Source organism: Carassius gibelio, chromosome A6, assembly GCF_023724105.1.
Source record: "Carassius gibelio isolate Cgi1373 ecotype wild population from Czech Republic chromosome A6, carGib1.2-hapl.c, whole genome shotgun sequence".
Classification (NCBI taxonomy): Eukaryota; Metazoa; Chordata; class Actinopteri; order Cypriniformes; family Cyprinidae; genus Carassius; species Carassius gibelio.
In genome coordinates this window covers 19,168,103-19,186,884 of record NC_068376.1, presented here as the reverse complement: position 1 = coordinate 19,186,884, position 18,782 = coordinate 19,168,103, and the positions used below count along the sequence as shown (strand labels likewise).

The 18,782-nt window shown below is 35.3% G+C and overlaps 1 protein-coding gene across 2 annotated transcripts in view; it reads left to right on the top strand.

Annotated features, from left to right (window-relative positions):
• Window positions 1-18,782, top strand: part of LOC128015623 (VWFA and cache domain-containing protein 1) — a 66,820-nt gene that overhangs the window by 24,026 nt on the left and 24,012 nt on the right. For both annotated transcript variants that reach the window (XM_052599634.1, XM_052599635.1), the window contains exons 2-4: window positions 458-520; window positions 10,445-10,593; window positions 17,387-17,493. In XM_052599634.1, the coding sequence (XP_052455594.1) occupies window positions 458-520; window positions 10,445-10,593; window positions 17,387-17,493 (319 nt within the window). The remainder of the gene's footprint in view (window positions 1-457; window positions 521-10,444; window positions 10,594-17,386; window positions 17,494-18,782) is intronic.

Here is an 18,782-nt window from a genome sequence, read left to right as displayed (position 1 = left end):
AATAAATAGAAATACTGTCAGTAATACTGAAAAACTGACTCATGAGTATTTCAGTTGGCCAGTCAGTGAATTGTTTTTAAATGATTTGTTCGATTGAACCGATTTACTAAGATGAATCAGACTTTTGAGAGCGAATTGTTTTGTAACCGCTCACTTTGCTGTGAAGTTGTGTTTGCAAGAAAGTGGAATATTAAAAACTGCGTTTTGTTGTGCTACAACAAAAAAAGTAGCTGATAACTCGAAGACTGTTTTACACTATTTAGAACACAACTGAGCCACCGTCACACTACTGAAAAATGACCAAAAAATTTAATTAATCCAAAGTCCTGGTGCATACGGATAAATTCTGCCAGATATTCTACCTGTCATTGCCATTTTCTTCTTGTGTTTCAGTCTACCAGCTCCTTACTCTTATTTGTCAGCTTTCAGCAACTGTTCTCTCTTCTTTTCCATACAGAGAATCTACAACTCCTTTGTGTACACGGAGAAGACTTCAAATGGTGAAACAGAGGTGCAGCAGGTGAGTTACTCATCAACATCCCTTGATACTGAATGAGTGCTGTGCGTGTGTGTGTGTGTGTGTGTGTGGTCTAGAGGGGCAAAGAACACCCATTAAAATTCTCCAGTTGCTGTCTGCTGTCTTTGAAGCCGTCTTTGAGCTTTCTACTGCTGAAACACTAATTCCAACCTCTATTGACTGCACTGTGCCCCTCCCTAACAAGCTCTAGAGAAATGAGAAGATGGTTGCTCTTGCTTTAGCTCTTTCTAACGTCAATGCATTTGGCCCATGATCAAAACTCTCTGATTAGAAGCCATTTTAAAACTCTACGGCATTAGGAAAAGAGCTTGTTCAATTGCAAACATGCCTGTCTGTCAGTATGGATAACATTTAACAGAATGAGACCGGAAAAGTATGTATTTGTATAATGCCCATGGCATAAATGTCTATTTTAAAGTTATGCTGTCATATTTTCAAAGATTAAGACTGAAATTGTCATATTGTGTTAGAGTACACTATTTCAATGTGAAAAGGTTACAAAAAGGAAACGTTTAGTCTAAAATTTTTCAATTTGTTAACCAACCAAACTGTAATAATACGTTTAACTGATGTTTAAAATGTATGCCATTAAGATTTTTTTTTCTTTTTTTTAACTATCAATGCAAATCATTGGGCATCACACCAAAGTATGATAATGGATAAGATATTCAAAATTTGTACCTTTATGAGGTTTGGTTAGGGGTGTGAGATATCATGATTTTTGATCGAGGACGATTAAAATGTCTCCACACTCCCTTTTTTGAAGAAATATCATAATAATGTACTAGAGCACACATTCTTTTAGCTGTGGTTTATGTGCCTCCATCTCAATATACTGTAGAGTCACACTTATGAGACAATGTATGTTTAACTAGATCTATGCTTGGCTTTTTTAAAATAAATGTTTAAATTTAATAAACAAATAAATAAAGACACTTAGCCAACGTAACTTTTAAACACACACACATATCACAAATAGTGGTTGACCGATATTGGTTTTTTGACTGCCGACTGAATGTTGGGAAGCAGAGGTGGCCAATAGCCGATATAATCTGAAAATCAGTCATCATAAATGTGTACAATTAAAAAAAAATACTCTAAAATAAAGACTTACACTTTTGATGAAAAAGCATTTTTTACAAATAAATTAATATTTTATAAAAATATAATTAAAACTGAAGTAAACACTGTAACCAACAGGGCACACAGTATACTGGGAGGTTTGTGTGCATTGGGAATCATATTTTTCAAATAAATCCAGGGTAACACTCATTTTACATACAGCACACAGAGAAAATAACATGAATATTACAGTGGGCGAATGCATAAAGCACAGCATAATTTGAAATCATGAGTTTAAAGCATTAAATTCACACGGACCGACCGTCACGCAGAGAATGATCATGCTGGATAAAAAGACAGACTTCTATCCGTATTAGTAGGGGTGCTCCGATCACGATCGGCCGATCGTTAATGCGCATCTCGTCAGTAAAGCCGGTTTTCTAATCAGTGGTTAATTCCATCAGGTGCGTGATTTCACATAGAGCAGCTGTTACTACACAGAGCCGTTGTTAACTGAGAAGATGGGCCAATAAACGCTGAAAATTAACGTGATTTGCGCATCTTCTCTATTAACAACGGCTCTGTGTAGTAACAGCTGCTCTATGTGAAATCACGCACCTGATGGAATTAACCGCTGATTAGAAAACCGGCTTTACTGACGAGATACGCATAACGATCGGCCGATCGTGATCGGAGCACCCCTACGTATTAGACAGAACTGTTAACAACGATAGCGAACAAGAGGGAGAATGTGAGCACTGTGTGCTCAGGTGCTGCCGCTCTCTGCGCTTTCAAAATAAAATCAGGCAGGCCGTCAAAATAAAAGTCCTGTCCCAAACACATCGGCCAAGCTGAAAAACTTATTTTCGGCCTTGGTTATATATTGGTCGACCACGAATAGAGCTCGGGCGTAGACGTTATGGAATGGTGCATTGTGGGTAACGGCGGCCATTTTAGAGGTATCGCAAAGCAGGTTTGTAATAAGATAATAGCCGGTCTCCAGAAAAAGTTATAGAACGTGACAAAAAAAGTTGCCTATACCTATATGGACAAACTTAATAATGAAGCCAAACAACGCTACTTGAAAAAAAAAAAAAAAAAGAGCTTGTAATCGATCCCTATGAACACATGAAAGTTTACCAAGCCTCATTTTCCCTAATAATTTCTCCTACCGGGTCTGCGGAGTGAGCGCTTACACCTCCGATCAATTAAAAAATTTTAAATCACTGGAGGCTCACCTGCAGATCACAAATGGATCTAAAAATTAAACGTGGAGAAAACATTCGTTCTCACTAAGGAAATAGTGGTGACGCACACACATATACACACACACTTATCAGATTCTGCGAGCTATGAAGCTTGTCTATGCGGGTTTGTTACACTTCAGGAGTAATTACTCACCTATCATACTTGCAAAAATCCACTGTTTTCATCCGGTAGTTCTGTAATCCGGTATAATATTGAAGAACATTCACCTCGGACACAACCCACCATTCACCAAAACAAGACGCTTAACTTCCTATTTTGAAGTTCGTTCCAGTTTTTTTATTTAGTTGTTCAAATTTGTTAAATACAGTCAGCACAAAAATATCAAAAAGCGATCAGAGACCATACACAACATGTCTCACCATAACTATGTATTATAATATTATCGAATGTGATGGTTTCCCTCCGTACAGCGGCGACCCAAGCCATCTGACGCCTCTTGGTGATTTCAGACACCTTGTGTTTTTTTTCCAAGTAGGAAAATGTTGAAAACTAATATGATTCACGAGGCGTTTGCCCTGTCGATCATGAAACCGATTACAGCAGTTCACAATACAGCAATACTGAACCATTTTCCAAAAAATAATCAAAATTAATGACCAAATGACCAACGTTACCTAATGCCTACTATACAGTACATCTACTTCTGTACCGCGATTCCCACAATGCATTGCGACGTGACGCAACGATCCCGACCTCTATAACAAATTGTGATATGATCATTCCAGGTTTTGGCTTGAATTGATCAAGAACCACTTCACAAATGATTAATAGTTACATATTTCCCTGTTGAACTTTAACTGGACATTAATATTATTATTATTCCAATTTAATTGAATTGCATTTTTGTAATGGATTCATACACTTTTTTTTTTATTTTTTTTATGAGATCATAATGTTATTTTATTATTAAAAATACTACATCCCTTATGAATCTATATTCTACAAGACAAAATAATAACATAATTTGCATATTATCCTGTTCAAAGGTAAACATTAACTTGTTCCTTAATATTATGTGTGTTGCCTTGAGCATCAATAACTTGCAGTTTTTGTCTACAGTTCATTTATTTAGTTATGCAGGCTTTCACACTAAATACACAATTTTTATGAATTTTAATTTATTTTATTATTTTGTGAGGTACATTTATTAGTACAACTCTATACATAGTGTGTGCATATGTACCGTCATAGCTAAATTAAAAGTAATAATTAAGGAAACAGTAACCATGGAATTTCATTTCAGTACTTTTTCCCTCTGAAACTCCGGGAATGCATGTCTTTCCTCTGTCAGTTATGACAGTAAGCCTGTCATGTGCTAGTGTTTTATTCTTGCCATGGGCCTCTCCCTCATGTCTACTCCAGCTTCTGTTTTTGCTGTAAGGCATAAAAAGCTTTCAGTGTTAATACACTCTGTTCTGACCAGCCTCAAAACAAATCAGCATGAGTGGCAGCAACTTCGCTTGTACCCCATGAATGTATTTCTCAGTGAAACACACACACACGCCCTGAGCAAGAACGAACAGGTTGTTACTCTTCACTTGGGTTTCGGTGCCAAGAGAAGCCCTTTTGTGTGAATTATTTTTGTACGTCGTCTCTCTCTCTCTCTCTCTCTCTCTCTCTCTCTCTCTCTTTCGTTTCCTCTCACCTGCTGCTATTTACCGGCTGCTGGTGAGAGATTAAGCCGATCGCTGGCAGGTTTTACTAGTGATACCTCAACAGCTAAATGCCAAACAGGGTTTTTGGTGGTAGACGCTAATAAACCGTTCTGCCCGCTGAGGCAGTCGAGACCTGAACGTGTTTGGTTATAAAGTGTCTCAGGCTTTGTCATGCTATAATGCTGTTTTGTTGTTCTTCATTAATTGGCACTGGATGTACTCATATAAAAAGGGAAGGAAGACCAATTAAAATGATTGCTCACTGTACTATTTTGGATCTTGCCGCTGGTGTAGTTAACTAAGCTGGGCAGATTCAGACTTATTGAAGTGTTAACATTTAAGAGACACATGTGAAACTCCTTTTTCTGCTGATCAAATTTGGTCAAGGCTTTTCTACAGGTATAAAACTACTTTGTGTAGTTGGTGTGATGAGATCTTCTGGCACAAGATCTTGCGAGATCTGACTGGTCTCGTGAGAACGTGACTATCTCCTCATGCAGATTTTAGAAATATTTGTATTACACTGGCCCTTTCACCAGTGGCTATGTAAGATATTATATTCACAAGTGGGAAAATTAATCTTTATCCGGTCATAAAAACATAATTCAGGTTTAACGCGGAATGTCACAAAATTTGCACACATTTAATAGGGCCTTAAACGTAATTTTTGTTAAACTTTTAATAAATTAATGTGAAAATGTACTATAAGTTTCATGATTTTAATTAATTAGACATGCTTTTTAATTGATAAAATGTAACTATTAAAAAGGAGTTGAGAAAAATTTTCAATAAACAATATAATGGATTTCATAGGGCCGTAAAACTTTCCCTCAGCCTTGCCACATCTGCTTTGTTCTTTTAAATGAATACATTTATCATGTTATATCTGGATATGAAATTTCAAGATATTATACTATCGAAAAAAGCAACGATATAGATGATATAGATTTCCCCTCTCCACGCTCGTGCTCTGGCAGTCACAACAAACATCAGTATTACGAGTCCCCTTGAATGCACCGCTAAAGCCAGCGCGCGCACACTACCAAGGACATGGGAACTATATTGTGAGAGGGTGGGCAGCGTTTTTATGGTGACGCATCATTGCTTGTCATGTGACACACCGCAGCAGCAACAGCGCTGAATGAATGATGATCTGCTTTTATGTCATTTTTTTCTTTTTTATTCAGAATATTCACAAATGTGTTAGCTATGGCATGAAGATCTGATATTCCGAATCCGATTGTCAAATACATGCAAGTGGAAGTATATTGTTGTTTAAACACCTCTATAACGATCGCGTTAGTTGAGCTGTATGCGCAATGGGTGCCGCCGTGTTAGTTTGTGCCTCAGACGCAGTTCAGAGAATCGGATCTGTTGGATTTACAACCTCTATGTTTACAACACGTGAATTCATCCAATTCTCCGAACTTAAAAGTAAGTTGCTGGTGAACTGGGAATAGAATAGAGTAAACATTGAAGTTACTTACACAATGTGTATCTGATATGAATAAAACGTGTCGAATTATAATGGAAAGGATTATTATTACCTCTTCCATAGACATCAGTGTAAATGTATTGTTTTTTTAGTACTTATGTTTGAAACCTAAAATAAACAGTATGTGGTTGAAAACACTGAAAAGTCGTGATATATGACAGCTCTGAGCGCGCCTGTCTCTGGCTAAATTCATCATCGCACCCCCCAGCCCCCCAGTTCCAACGTCTATGCACACAGTACAGAGACAGCGGATAAATTAGAAAGAAAGAAAATGAGTGCGGGAGATAATGCGGCCGGTGGCTGTGCAGAATCTGACTTGGTGCCAAAACATAAATCATCTTCCATAATTTGGAAGTATTTTGGATTCAGAAAAGATTATGTAAACCAGAGTGACATGTTGTGCAGGTCATGCTTAGCAAAAGAACATGTAGTCATATCGTATTGTATTGATATCGAGATATCTGGCATGAAAATCGAGATATTACATTTTTTCCATATCGTTCAGCCCTTTTAATATATATATTATTGTTATTATTATTATTAAAGTAGAAATCAGTTTACTTAATAATGAACTTGACTGACTGCTTCACTTCCATCTTAAAGGGGGGGGGGTGAAATGCTCGTTTTCACTCAATATCCTGTTAATCTTGAGTACATATAGAGTAGTACTGCATCCTTCATAACTCCTAAAAGTCTTTAGTTTTATTATATTCATAAGAGAAAGATAGTCTGTACCGGTTTTTCCCGGAAAAACACGACCGACTGGAGGCGTGACGTGTAGGCGGAGCTAAAGAATCACGAGCGCCAGTAGGCTTTTGCGTTGAGAGCGTTTGGAAGCTGTGACCGTGAGGGAAACAACATCATCCAAAACAAACCATGGCTAACAGTCAGATTCAGCGTATATTTATGATCCAGAATCAGATCCCGAGGCTGAAACTGAACGAGAGCAGCAGCAGCAACGACTCGCTCCGAGCGGGGCTCGAGCCCGGGTCTCCGATGGGAGGCGGATGCACTAACAAGGAGGCAGAGATATTTGAAGCAGGTTTACTCACCGCCTGCGGTTCCAACACACGATCATGACCCTTTTTCGTTGGGATTGCATCATCCTTAAGAAATAAACGATACGCAAATCCATCGTCAAACTGGGCCTTGTTTGTAAAACAAACATTTTCGAAATGCAGGGAACAAACACAAACACTTGCACAACTCCGTTGATGCTCTGTAAAAATAAACTCCATTCACTGGTCCCTTAATGCTGTTTTTTCTTTGGTAATCTGTGCAGGGTTGTCTTGCCCTGGCAACCAAAAACACACTTCTTTTGTGACATTTCGCGACGCTCTCGCTCTGATCAGTGAACGTCTATTGTGCTCTCATTGCTCTGCTATACAGGAGCGCGCTCTCTTCCGGCAGACGTGCCCTAGGACCCATATAAGGACATTCCGCTCCATCTAACGTCACACAGAGCCAGACTCGAAAAAAACTTTCAGAAACTTGTGACAAACCGGATGGAGTATTTTTGGAACAGTGTAGATTTTTAACAGTGTAAAAAACTCAGTATGCATGAAATAGCATTTCACCCCCCCCCCCCCCCCCCTTAAAGGGATATTTGTTATTTATTTTTATTTATACAATTTATAATTTTGTGCAGTGACTGTTTTTGTGCCTGTCAGTTGAGTTTGTGGTAAAACCTTTTGCTGTGTTTACAATGTTGTTTATATGTGCATAAATTTGATTAAAATAGATGTTTAATTTCATTCATTTCATGATTTAATTTCAAAATTTACCTTCTTGCATTTTTGTTTTTCAGTTTCCCTATATATTTAATTATTGAGGATTTATAAATGAATAATTATATATTTATTTTTATTGTATTATCTTGTGGTATGTTGGTGTAGCCTAAATACAGTCTGAAATCTGTATAGCATTAAATTGACCTAATTTTAGTTTCTGTTTAATAGAGCTCTTCAGATTGTTGTCCTAATCAGGACAAGAATTAACATTTCAAGCCTTGTGAAATTCAAATGAGTTTAAGAATAAAGAGTACGGAAAGAATAATTGTTGTTAATTTGAGTATAATGAAGACTTTGGATTTCCGTTCTGCAACACAAATAACCACGTCATACTTCAGACGTTAAAACCATTGTGTGTTCTTGAAACAATTTGTTGCTAACAATTTTATAATTTTTATTTAATTTATAATTTTTATAATGGTTGTTATGTTCATCAGGCATGTAAATTCATTCATAAAGTCTCTAAGTGGTTTGCCCCAACTAAAAAATCTTCTAAAACCCATTAGAAATGCCAAAGAAAGTGAATTAACCTTCTTAAACATATTAGCCAAAAAATGTCATATTTGATCAGCTTTTATTGGCATCAGTTTGCGAGAAAAAAAGAAATAAAGAAAAACAGCATATTAATACATTGATTAACACTTATTGTGTCAAGTCATGGTTGCTCATATTTCCTTTATATTGCTTTGTATTGTCTTTTGCTCCATTTATTGTTTTAGTTGACATTCTAGTTCTTCTTTTATTATTCATTTTAAAGGTTATGAAATAACACCTTTTAGGTCTGTAACGACAAATCCCATTATCCTGGGTTCCTCTATTTTTTTTTTTACTTTCATCGGTTGCTCGTTTGGCAATGCTTTCTACACCTGCCAGTCTTTTGTATGCGCACAAGCGATAATGAAGGCCTGGTACTGCCATTTGTGCAAGTTGAAAAGGCACCCCAGTGGAAAACGGCACCAATTAGGATCATGCCCATGTCTTGTAGTGACACACAGACAAAGTAAGCCAGTCTAATCTTCACACAGTTCGTCATAAAAGATATTTATATATTAGAAAATTTCTTTGATATTAACTGTAGCCTGCAAGTAAAAAAAAAATTTTTCTCAAAAGGTTTCTCTATAGCCAGGATTGTGGATTGAGCTCAGTAGCGTGTAAACTTAAATTATCTTCCAGCTCTTTTTAAGACTTGAAAGTTTGATTAGATTGTACAGAATTAGATGTATTGATGTTCTGGATAATAGTGTTATTTACTGACTTGTCTGAAGTTGGAATGTTTCCCTTGTATCTTGAACTTGAAAGAATAACACTGAAGTTTAGCAGCAATTGTTGAAACAGGCAGCTGATTGGATGCTCACGGTCAATAGGTCATGGATCGTTTCTCCAATCCAGGACTTGGAGAAGATGTAGCAATTTTTATTTATTTATTTTTTTCCTTGAATTTTTAGTGCTATGTATTGTTGTTGTTAATGCAAGAATAATGTGTGCAGTTTTGGTTTACTTAAACATCTGGTGGCTCATGTGTGAGTATTTATGTCCTGTGTGAGGAGAAAATCTTAGCTGAGCTGCTGCTCTAGTTAATAACTTTCTCCAGGGAACTCAAGTATGCATTGGGAACCAGAATTCACAGAAACATGGTTAATCAGCCGTAACTCCTTTGCACAAGTGCAGTAAACCCAAAGTTAAAACAACATCCCAGTTTTCTGAAACCTCTTCTGGTTTTTGAAGTCAGTTTTCCCGTATATAACCAAACCATTTTCCTAATGCCTGTGGCACTGCAGCAGCTGACAGCGCATGTCTAATGGTGATCGATTACTAGTCTCCAAGGTTAGTTCAAGTTCTCTTTGATGTAGAGTGCAGGACTAGATTTACAGGGTGAATTAATCTCAGTTTATTTCACAGGAGTAATAGAAAGAGAGATCTCGAGCAAGGAATGTGTATATCAAAGTGATATTTGATTAATTTATTCTGTATTTATAAAAAAAAAAAAAAGGACAGTTTTGCATTCAAGTGGTAAATCAAACCAAAGGCACCAAAAATTCTCAGACATTTCAGTCTATGCTTTTAATTTGGACACACTGGAAAATCGGAAAACATTATATATATATATATATATATATATATATATATATATATATATATATATATATATATATATATATATATATATATGTGTATATATATATATATATATATATGTGTATATATATATATATATATATATATATATATATATATATATATATATATGTGTATATATATATATATATATATATATATATATATATATATATATATGTATATGTAATTATTATTTTTTTTGGCCAAAATCATTGGGTGGTAAAAATTAAATTATAATTTACTCCAAATCTGTTGAACATAAAAGAAGATATTTTGAAGAATGTTTGTAACCAAACACTATGGAAGTCAATGGCTGCTGTCAGCTGTTTGGTTACCAACATTCTTCAGAATACATTCTTTTGCGTTTCAAAGAATAAAGAGACTCACATAAGTTTGGAACAAGTGGAAGGTGAGCAAATGATGACAGATTTTAAATTTTTGGGTGAATAATCCTAACCTAACTTAAACTTAAAATAAATAGAAATATTAATACATCTCTTTTTTTTTTTTTTTTCAGCTAGCAAAAAAGATCCGTGAGAAGTTTAACCGGTACCTGGATGTGGTAAACAGGAACAAACAGGTGGTGGAAGCCTCTTACACGGCACATCTCACCTCCCCTCTCACAGCCATCCAGGACTGCTGCACCATCCCCCCTTCCATGATGGAGTGAGTACTCATTTATTACACCTTTAATTTAACTTCTTTTTTTCCACAGCACTTCCAAAAACAAGACATTTTAAAAAGCTCTTCTCAAACATGAGAGATTAACTCTTTCTTGGCGTTACAAATAAAGTAAAGACAAAATAATAACAAGTCGGCAGAGCGAATTTATCATCCACAGTGGTTCTTGCTCTGCCGCCTTATTACTGTCATGCACACCGCATTTTGATGTGATGCATGCAAAACACAGTACATAGTTTTGGCCGTTACAAAGTCTCCATCCACAAACAGATGTAGATCGTCTGCAGATAGAAGGTATTTCATTGCATTTTAACAAGTAATCTGAACGGCCTATATATGTGCAATATTTTAAACGAGCCTTCACTAACTGAGTTCAATGCCACAGTTATGTTAGAATGCATCTCATTCTTGTTTTGTGGTGGTGTGTCAGTCTCGTAATGAGGCGCGCGGTCCGGAGCGCTGTATGACTGATGCATCAGTTCAATTCAGCCTTAATCCAAATATATGAACTTACCTGTTTTAAATACTTAATATTTAATGTGTTCATTTATGTCCAATATTAGTGTTAACTGTTGGACTTTAAATGAAATCTACTATTGATTTTCACTGTTGACTGACTTTACAGAATATTTAGACTGATAACTTCTGTTCACAGGAGCGGCAGATTTGTCACAGGATGTGCGAAATGACAGTTGCGTCTGACTATATATGAACTAGCTGTTTTAAATACAGTATTTTTTTATTCAACGTTGGTTTATCAGTTTGTTTGAAAGTATTTTTTCGATTATTGATGATTCCATAGGCTCTCTTTCGTGCACCTGCACGGTTAAAAGACCACTCCACACATGCACGATAATATCATGTATCGTCGATCTCAAGGGCTAACGATATAACGATTTGAAAAATGACCATATCGCCCAACACTAATGCATAGTAAATACCATAGTAGGCCTAAAATAAAAATACCATTTGTTTTCATAAAAAAAAAAAAAAATTATGACATCATGATGAACAATATAATACATATACATTTTTACAACTGGTAGAAGTGAATAGTACTTATGACAAGCAGGTTTACAACGGTCTACACTTAAATGAACGATCCATATCTGTGATCCATGGAAAAATACTTTTTATTTTGCATAAGGGTAGTCTACCCTTATGGTGGCAACCACATTCAGATCATGTGACCTGCTGTGTCCTGTAAAAATAGCTTTAAGGCACTTTGGTTCACTCCGTGGTCATCTTCATATTTTCTATGCAGATAATAGGCATACTAATACAGCTTCTGTGTGCTTGCAAAACATCCATAAATTGTTGAAAAATTTGTTTTAGTAATATATTTAAAGACAATCTGTGAAACATTGGTTTCATAAGGTTAAATGACACTACAAGATTGAATGTAAAGGCAGTATAAATGTCAATGTCACTGTCATACTAGCCAGTGAAACACACAAAATATAACAGTTAAGATGACATCACACTTTTCCATGGAAAAAGTATAAGGCAACCAGCTTCAGCAGATTTCTGAGTTTTCTCAACTTGTCTTTGTAGGAGATTTTTGAGTTTTCTCAACTTTTTATTTTTATTTTTTAGTGCAGAAACGGCCAAAAGATCAAATGTTTCACACCATATCAATGTCACATCCCTGTCATACATCCCAGCGGTGTCCGTTCTCCCATGAGCGCTGACCTCTGGCAGAGGAGAATGCTTTAATCAACACTCACCCCCACTGCCTCCTGCTACACTTAACCAGCGATGAAACCGTCTAGAAATAGCCCTTCACTCAGGATGCTCTCTCTCTGTCTCGCTGCTTAGGGGGATCTAAATGCCGGTGAAGTGTTAAGTTACATTTGTGTATTGCCCAAAGGATGGTCTGCAAAACTAATGATGTTGAAGTGTGCATGTGGAGTCTACAGTCTCCACATGCATTTGATAAGTCTACCATTCTCACCAGTACCAAGTCACTATCTAGTTTTTGTGCTGTTGTTTTTTTTTGGTCTATGGTAATACCATGATATTCTTTGAAGTACTTTGAGTACCATCTAAATATCATGATGCACATGTATGGTTATGATGCAGTATCATTTTAAGCCTTTTAAGGATATTCCAATTTCCAGTTTCTGTACTTGTAAACTTTTCACTCATTAGTGAATCCTGAGCAAGCTGTATCATTGTTTTCAAAGAAAAAATTATAGGCTATAGTAGGAAGATAGTCATAAGAATTAGCAACAGATCGGCATACAAATCATTTCTGAAGGATGATGAGAGACTGAAGACTAGAGTAATGGCTGTTGAGATTTTTAGCTTTGCCATCAAATGGAATATTAAATATATTAAAATAGAAAACAGTAAGTTAAATTGTAATAATATTTCACTAAATTACTGTTTTACTGTTATTTTGAGCTAATAAATTCAGCCTTAAGTGAAAAGTTGTATTTTTATTTTCAAACACATTTACAAAATCTTACCGACCCCAAACTCATCACTCTAGTCTATGATGTTTACAGCGTATACATGATTTTATTTAAATGTTTGGTAACACTTAATTTTAAGGTGTCCTTGTTACACGTTACCTGCACTTACTATTATAACAACAATTAATTATGCATAATGACATGCAAGTAACCCTAATCCTAACCCTAAAATATAGTAAATACATGTAGTTAATTAATATTACTCAGTAATTGAATGTAAAATAAGACTATAACAAAAATTTTAACACATGAAGAATGAATGGTGTATGTATGATTTTTACAGTGTTTCTTACATTTAAACAGGATTTATATCACAGCAGTTACAGTAAGGTAAATCAATTCAGATTTTCAGGTGGTTGGAGAAAAACATTTCAGATGTTAATTCAAAGATTTGTTTTCAATTCTTACGCAATGCATTTAGACCATCACATTAAAAAGAATTTCACTTGGATCTTTGTTTTTCCAGTGCTTACATTTCTTAATTAGGGATTCTTTCCCCACAAGCAAACTCCCGTTCTCCAGATCTCCTTTCCTCCCTCTTTCACTCCTTTTCTCATTCTCTGTTAACTGTTAAACCGGTTTGTTTCTCCCAATCCTTTTGGAGCCAGACCGTTTGGACAGGCTCTGAACTAATAAAGATAGTGTGTGAGAGAGACTGTGTGTAAAAGAGAGAGAGAGAGGGGGATGCAGAAAGGGAGCGAGAAGAGGGGCTTTAGTTACCATAAAGGGGTCTTAAAGACAGCTCTGCCGGACTGCATGCTTTCCCGAGTCCATGCAGGGTGAACCTCTTTTCCCATAATCCCCCTTGAGCCTCCCTCTTAACTCTCACAGACTGCTGTGCTAATGAAGCCCATTCTTATAGAAGCAGTGAGAGTGTGAGTGTGTGATGGAGAGAGATGATACCGCAGTGGTACGTGCATCTTATCTCCGCCGCGTGGCGAGACATCACTAATCTGCCAGCACTCTTATAGCCGTGGAATAGAATCACAGGGACTTGTTCTTGTCACCGTCAAACATGAAGTGCCACTAAATGAGGAGTTCATCTCAGAACATTAGGACAGCACTTTACTTTAAATATTAAGAGGCTAAAAGTGTTCACTGATCATATCAATGATTGTGTACTGACACAGACTACACATTAATTTAGAAATACTGTTCTGATACCTGATCCTTTAATCATCATCTGACATATATGCATTATGTATTTTACTTTTAGCACAAAATACTACTTTTGGGTGTTTATGACTAAAGAGTTTCTTTTTCTGCTGTTGATTGACCAATATATCAGCTTAGTCAGTTAATCAGCCATTTTTGACCAAGTGTTCATTCCCCCTTGTGTTATAAAATCTAATGAACAAAATGTAAAATCAAGTTTTTCTGTCTATATAATTATAATAATAATAATAATTATTATTATTAATTAAATATAGTAAGTTGGTATCTGCATGTTGTAAACCACATCATATGTTTAAATCCTGTATTAAGTATTATATACAGTGTGTATATATTTTATTATATATATATATATATATATATATATATATATATATATATATATATATATATACATACATATATATACATATATATATATATATGTATATATATGTATGTATATATATATATATATATATATATATACATACATATATATACATATATATATATATATATATATATGTATATATATGTATGTATATATATATATATATATATATATATATACGTATATATATATATATATATATATATATATATATATATATATGCATTTAAATTCTCTCTTTAAAAATATGATAAATAAAAAATTATATATATATATATATTTATTTTTTTTTTTGCCTGGTAATATACACATCATAATTTACTTCTTTTTTTTTTAAGGGAGAATGTAAATGCATATTTTCAGTGTAACTGTTACCATTTCCATTTATTGTTTATTACAATTCTTTAATTATTATCAACAAATTAACATTTTGTTTGAATTGTCAGTTTTAAATGGTTAAGATCATGAAAATTGACTTCAATTTATTGTGTGATTTAAATTGTATGCTTTGGAATTTAAATATGCAATTAGAAGTGAACGGCAGATTTGTTTTAAGTTCTTGGTTATTTTAGGTCAGATGCTGTTTTTCACACCATGCAAGCTGAACGATACCTTGAGGGCTTGTTTTTCCATCCATTCCTTTTTTTCCCCTCTTCTCATTCTTTCTGAATGTTTTTGCAGAGGGCCTAATTTGAATGTTGAACCGAAATCAAACATAGAGGAGGAATAAGTCTCAAGCTTTTACTCGTATATATTTACTCTCCTCATTTCTCGCTCTCTCACTTTGCTTTCCCCCGCTTTCCCTTTTGCTCACTTGCCCTCCCGTCTTTTTTCTGATGTAAAATCCATAGCAGCTTGCAAATGTATTTTTTATCTAGCACATTTGCTGTGCCACCAGATGTAAAGTGTGTTGAAGGAGAATTCTAATGACTGTGGCCTGATGGGAATTAAATGTCTGAAGTTCAAAGCGCTTTGCACATCACAGCAGCTGTCAATCATACCACAGCCCCGCTCTGGCTCTGTGAGATGACGATAATGTGGAGAGAGAAATGAACCCGATGGTGAGAAAGACACTAGTTTAGTAATGGGGGATGAAAAAGAAAATGCGTAGTTCATGTGGCAAAGAACAAATACGGTGCATTATGGGGATTGTGTGAAGAAGAACAGAAAGATATATGCAGTAACTGCCATCAGGACACATTTGGTTGGCAGATGACGAGGAAATAATAACTAGAGCTTGTTACGGAGTGTGTGTGTGTGTGTGTGTAGAAGTGTTTTTGTAGAGTCATAAGGGAGATGAAAGCAAGATCTCTGGAGACACTGTTTAGATCAGTGCTCAATTAGTACAGGCAGAGACCTGAAACAGCAGAATAATGGGTGGCTATGAAATATTTGTTTGCGGTATATTCTGAATAGACAAGAAAGAGTATATATAAGTGTAAATTCATCTTGGTAAAAACAGACAGATTAGACAAATGGCAAAATGGGTGGATCAAATACCATCCTGATTTGCAAACCATGAGCAAAACTATATAAGATAAAGTAAGATTGATTAAGACTTTTTTTTTTATTTGAAGTGTGGATAAACTAGTTTTTTTGCCAACCAAAGTGTGTTTTGTGCAATTCGTTATTGGATTAATACATTAAATAAACAGGTCTTGTGTCTGACATACAATTTGACAAGTAACACTTGTCTTAAGTTTAAGTAAAATTATTTTATATATATTTAGCATTTACTCTTTACCTTGAAGATTAGAATTTTGATGGAATATTAGTAAGACATGCTTCTAAACCTTTTAGATGTAATTTATTTTTTTATTTTTTCTGTATTTCTATATTTTACATTTAAACTTTTTTTTAATGTTTTGGGAAGTTTTCTTAGTTTAGCATTCTCTTATGCTCACCATAGCATTTATTTAATCAAATACAGTAAAAAAAAGTAACATTTTAAAAATGTTTCGAAGGATTATTATGCTTTAAAATAACCGTTTTCTCTTTTAATATGTTTGAAATTTATGATTCTGAATTTTAAGCAGCCACTACTCAGAAACTTCAGAAAACACATTATTTATTATTATTTGTAATATCTGGTGCTCAAGAAACCCTTTTTTTATCATTATAATTATGCATAATATTTTAGTGGAAACAGTGTTAGGTATTATTTCAGGATTTTGTGATGAATAGAGAGTTGAAAAGAAAGTAATTTGTAACATTAAAAATGTCTCTACAGTCTTTTTTTTTTTTGACAATTTAATGCATATTTGATGAATGAAAGTATTTTTCAAGAAGTATTTGGAAAAAGCTTACTGAACCCAAATGCTTGAACAGGTGTGCCATTTTTTGCTGTTTATTTTTATATTCAAATGTTATCTGTAAATTTGCCTCTTCATGCCTGTCTGAAAGATTTGGATTCTGTGCATAAAATCTAAAGGGTTCTTCCATCTGCTCTTCGTCATCCTTCTCTCCCCTCAGACTGCATCCCTCCATCTTCCTCTTTCATCTTCAGCAGAAGAGCTCTGCAGCTGGTAGAAATAGATATCGACTCAGTCTTCCTCAGGGGTTTTTACCACACAACTGTAAAATCTATTATTATAGAATGAGAAACACTTCAGCTTCATTTTTCTTCCTGACTGAGGCCTTGAACTAACTGAACACTTACCAATCAAGTGCTGGACTGTGTATCCTTCAGTCACTTTCTAACTATCGCCGAGATAAAAGAATCTGTATTGATGTTTTGTCTTCTCTCTGATTTCAGGTTTGACGGTCATTTTAATGCCAATGTTTCGAAGACCATCAGCTGTGATCGCCTCTCCCCTACCGTCAATAGCCGAGCTTTCAACCCAGGACGAGACCTCAACTCTGGTGTGTATAACACAGACAGTGTCTAAGCTTCAAAAACCCAAAGCCAATTTCCACTTATCCTGCTGCTGCCATAGCAACCATTCACAAAGAACAATATTGCTTTTCTGACGTCAAATCATCAAAGATTTATTGGCCTTTTGAGTGAGACAAAAATGAACAATGCTGTTGAATACGTGACCTCGCTCATTTGCGTGTGGAAATACTTTTTTTATTCAATCTCCTCTCATCTCTCTGTTTTTATTCCTTCTCTTTTAACTGACCACAGCTTTGTAACTCTGTGCTCTTTTCCCTTTATATCTGCTCTTCCCCATCAATCAGGAAGTGCATGTTTTTATCAATTTCTATTAAGACTGCAGGATTCTTGCTTAAATGTGAATCGTGATTTTTCTCAAGGGGGAATTGAGACCACGATTCTCATTTTTTCAATCAAAATATTGCAGTCGAGCAAAAAAAAAAGTGCTGTCTACACAGGACTATAAGTCTTAATTCAGACTTAATTATTTTGGACCCCTTAAAGGAACACTCCGACTTTTTGTTATTTGACGCACCCACCGCTAGCCTAGCTTAGCACAAAGACTGGATGTAAATGGATAATGGTAGCATAGTAATCCCAATAAGTGACAAAATAATGCAAACATTTTCCTATTTACATGTTGTGATCTGTATAGTCTCAGCGTGTACAAATAACAAGGCTATATGAGACGGAGACCATTTTTAATCGTATAAATACTGGGAACTATATTCTCACTAGGCGTAGGAGCACAGCTAACATTACTTGGGCGGAGTGGCTACTTGGGCGGAGTGATTAGCGCAGCACACGAGACGCCCTGTTTGTACTAAGCTAGGCTAGCGGTGGGTGCGTCAAATAACACTTACAGAACGCACAGAAATGAAAAAGGTATGTATGGACTTATCTAACTCTATGGATACTGTATGGATACTCCGAACAAGCTAAAGTCCCAAAAAGTCGGAGTTTTCCTTTAAAATTATTAAGTTAAAAGCTGTTGAACAAAATTTGAACTTTAACAGTAATAAATAAAAAGAATGATTGAATAAAACAAACATTAAGTTTGGCCGATACCGATCCCACTCGTGATTTATCATGATTTATCTTCATATCAGATTCATCAGTGTTTTGCAACAGGAAAGACCCCCCAAGACCCCTATAATTGTTTTAACTAAATATAGACAATATAAATTGTACTGATTCTCACTTAATTCAGTACAATTCAGTTAACCTCTGTGATGGATCCAGCAAGTGGGTAAACTGAATCCAACTATAACTTGAT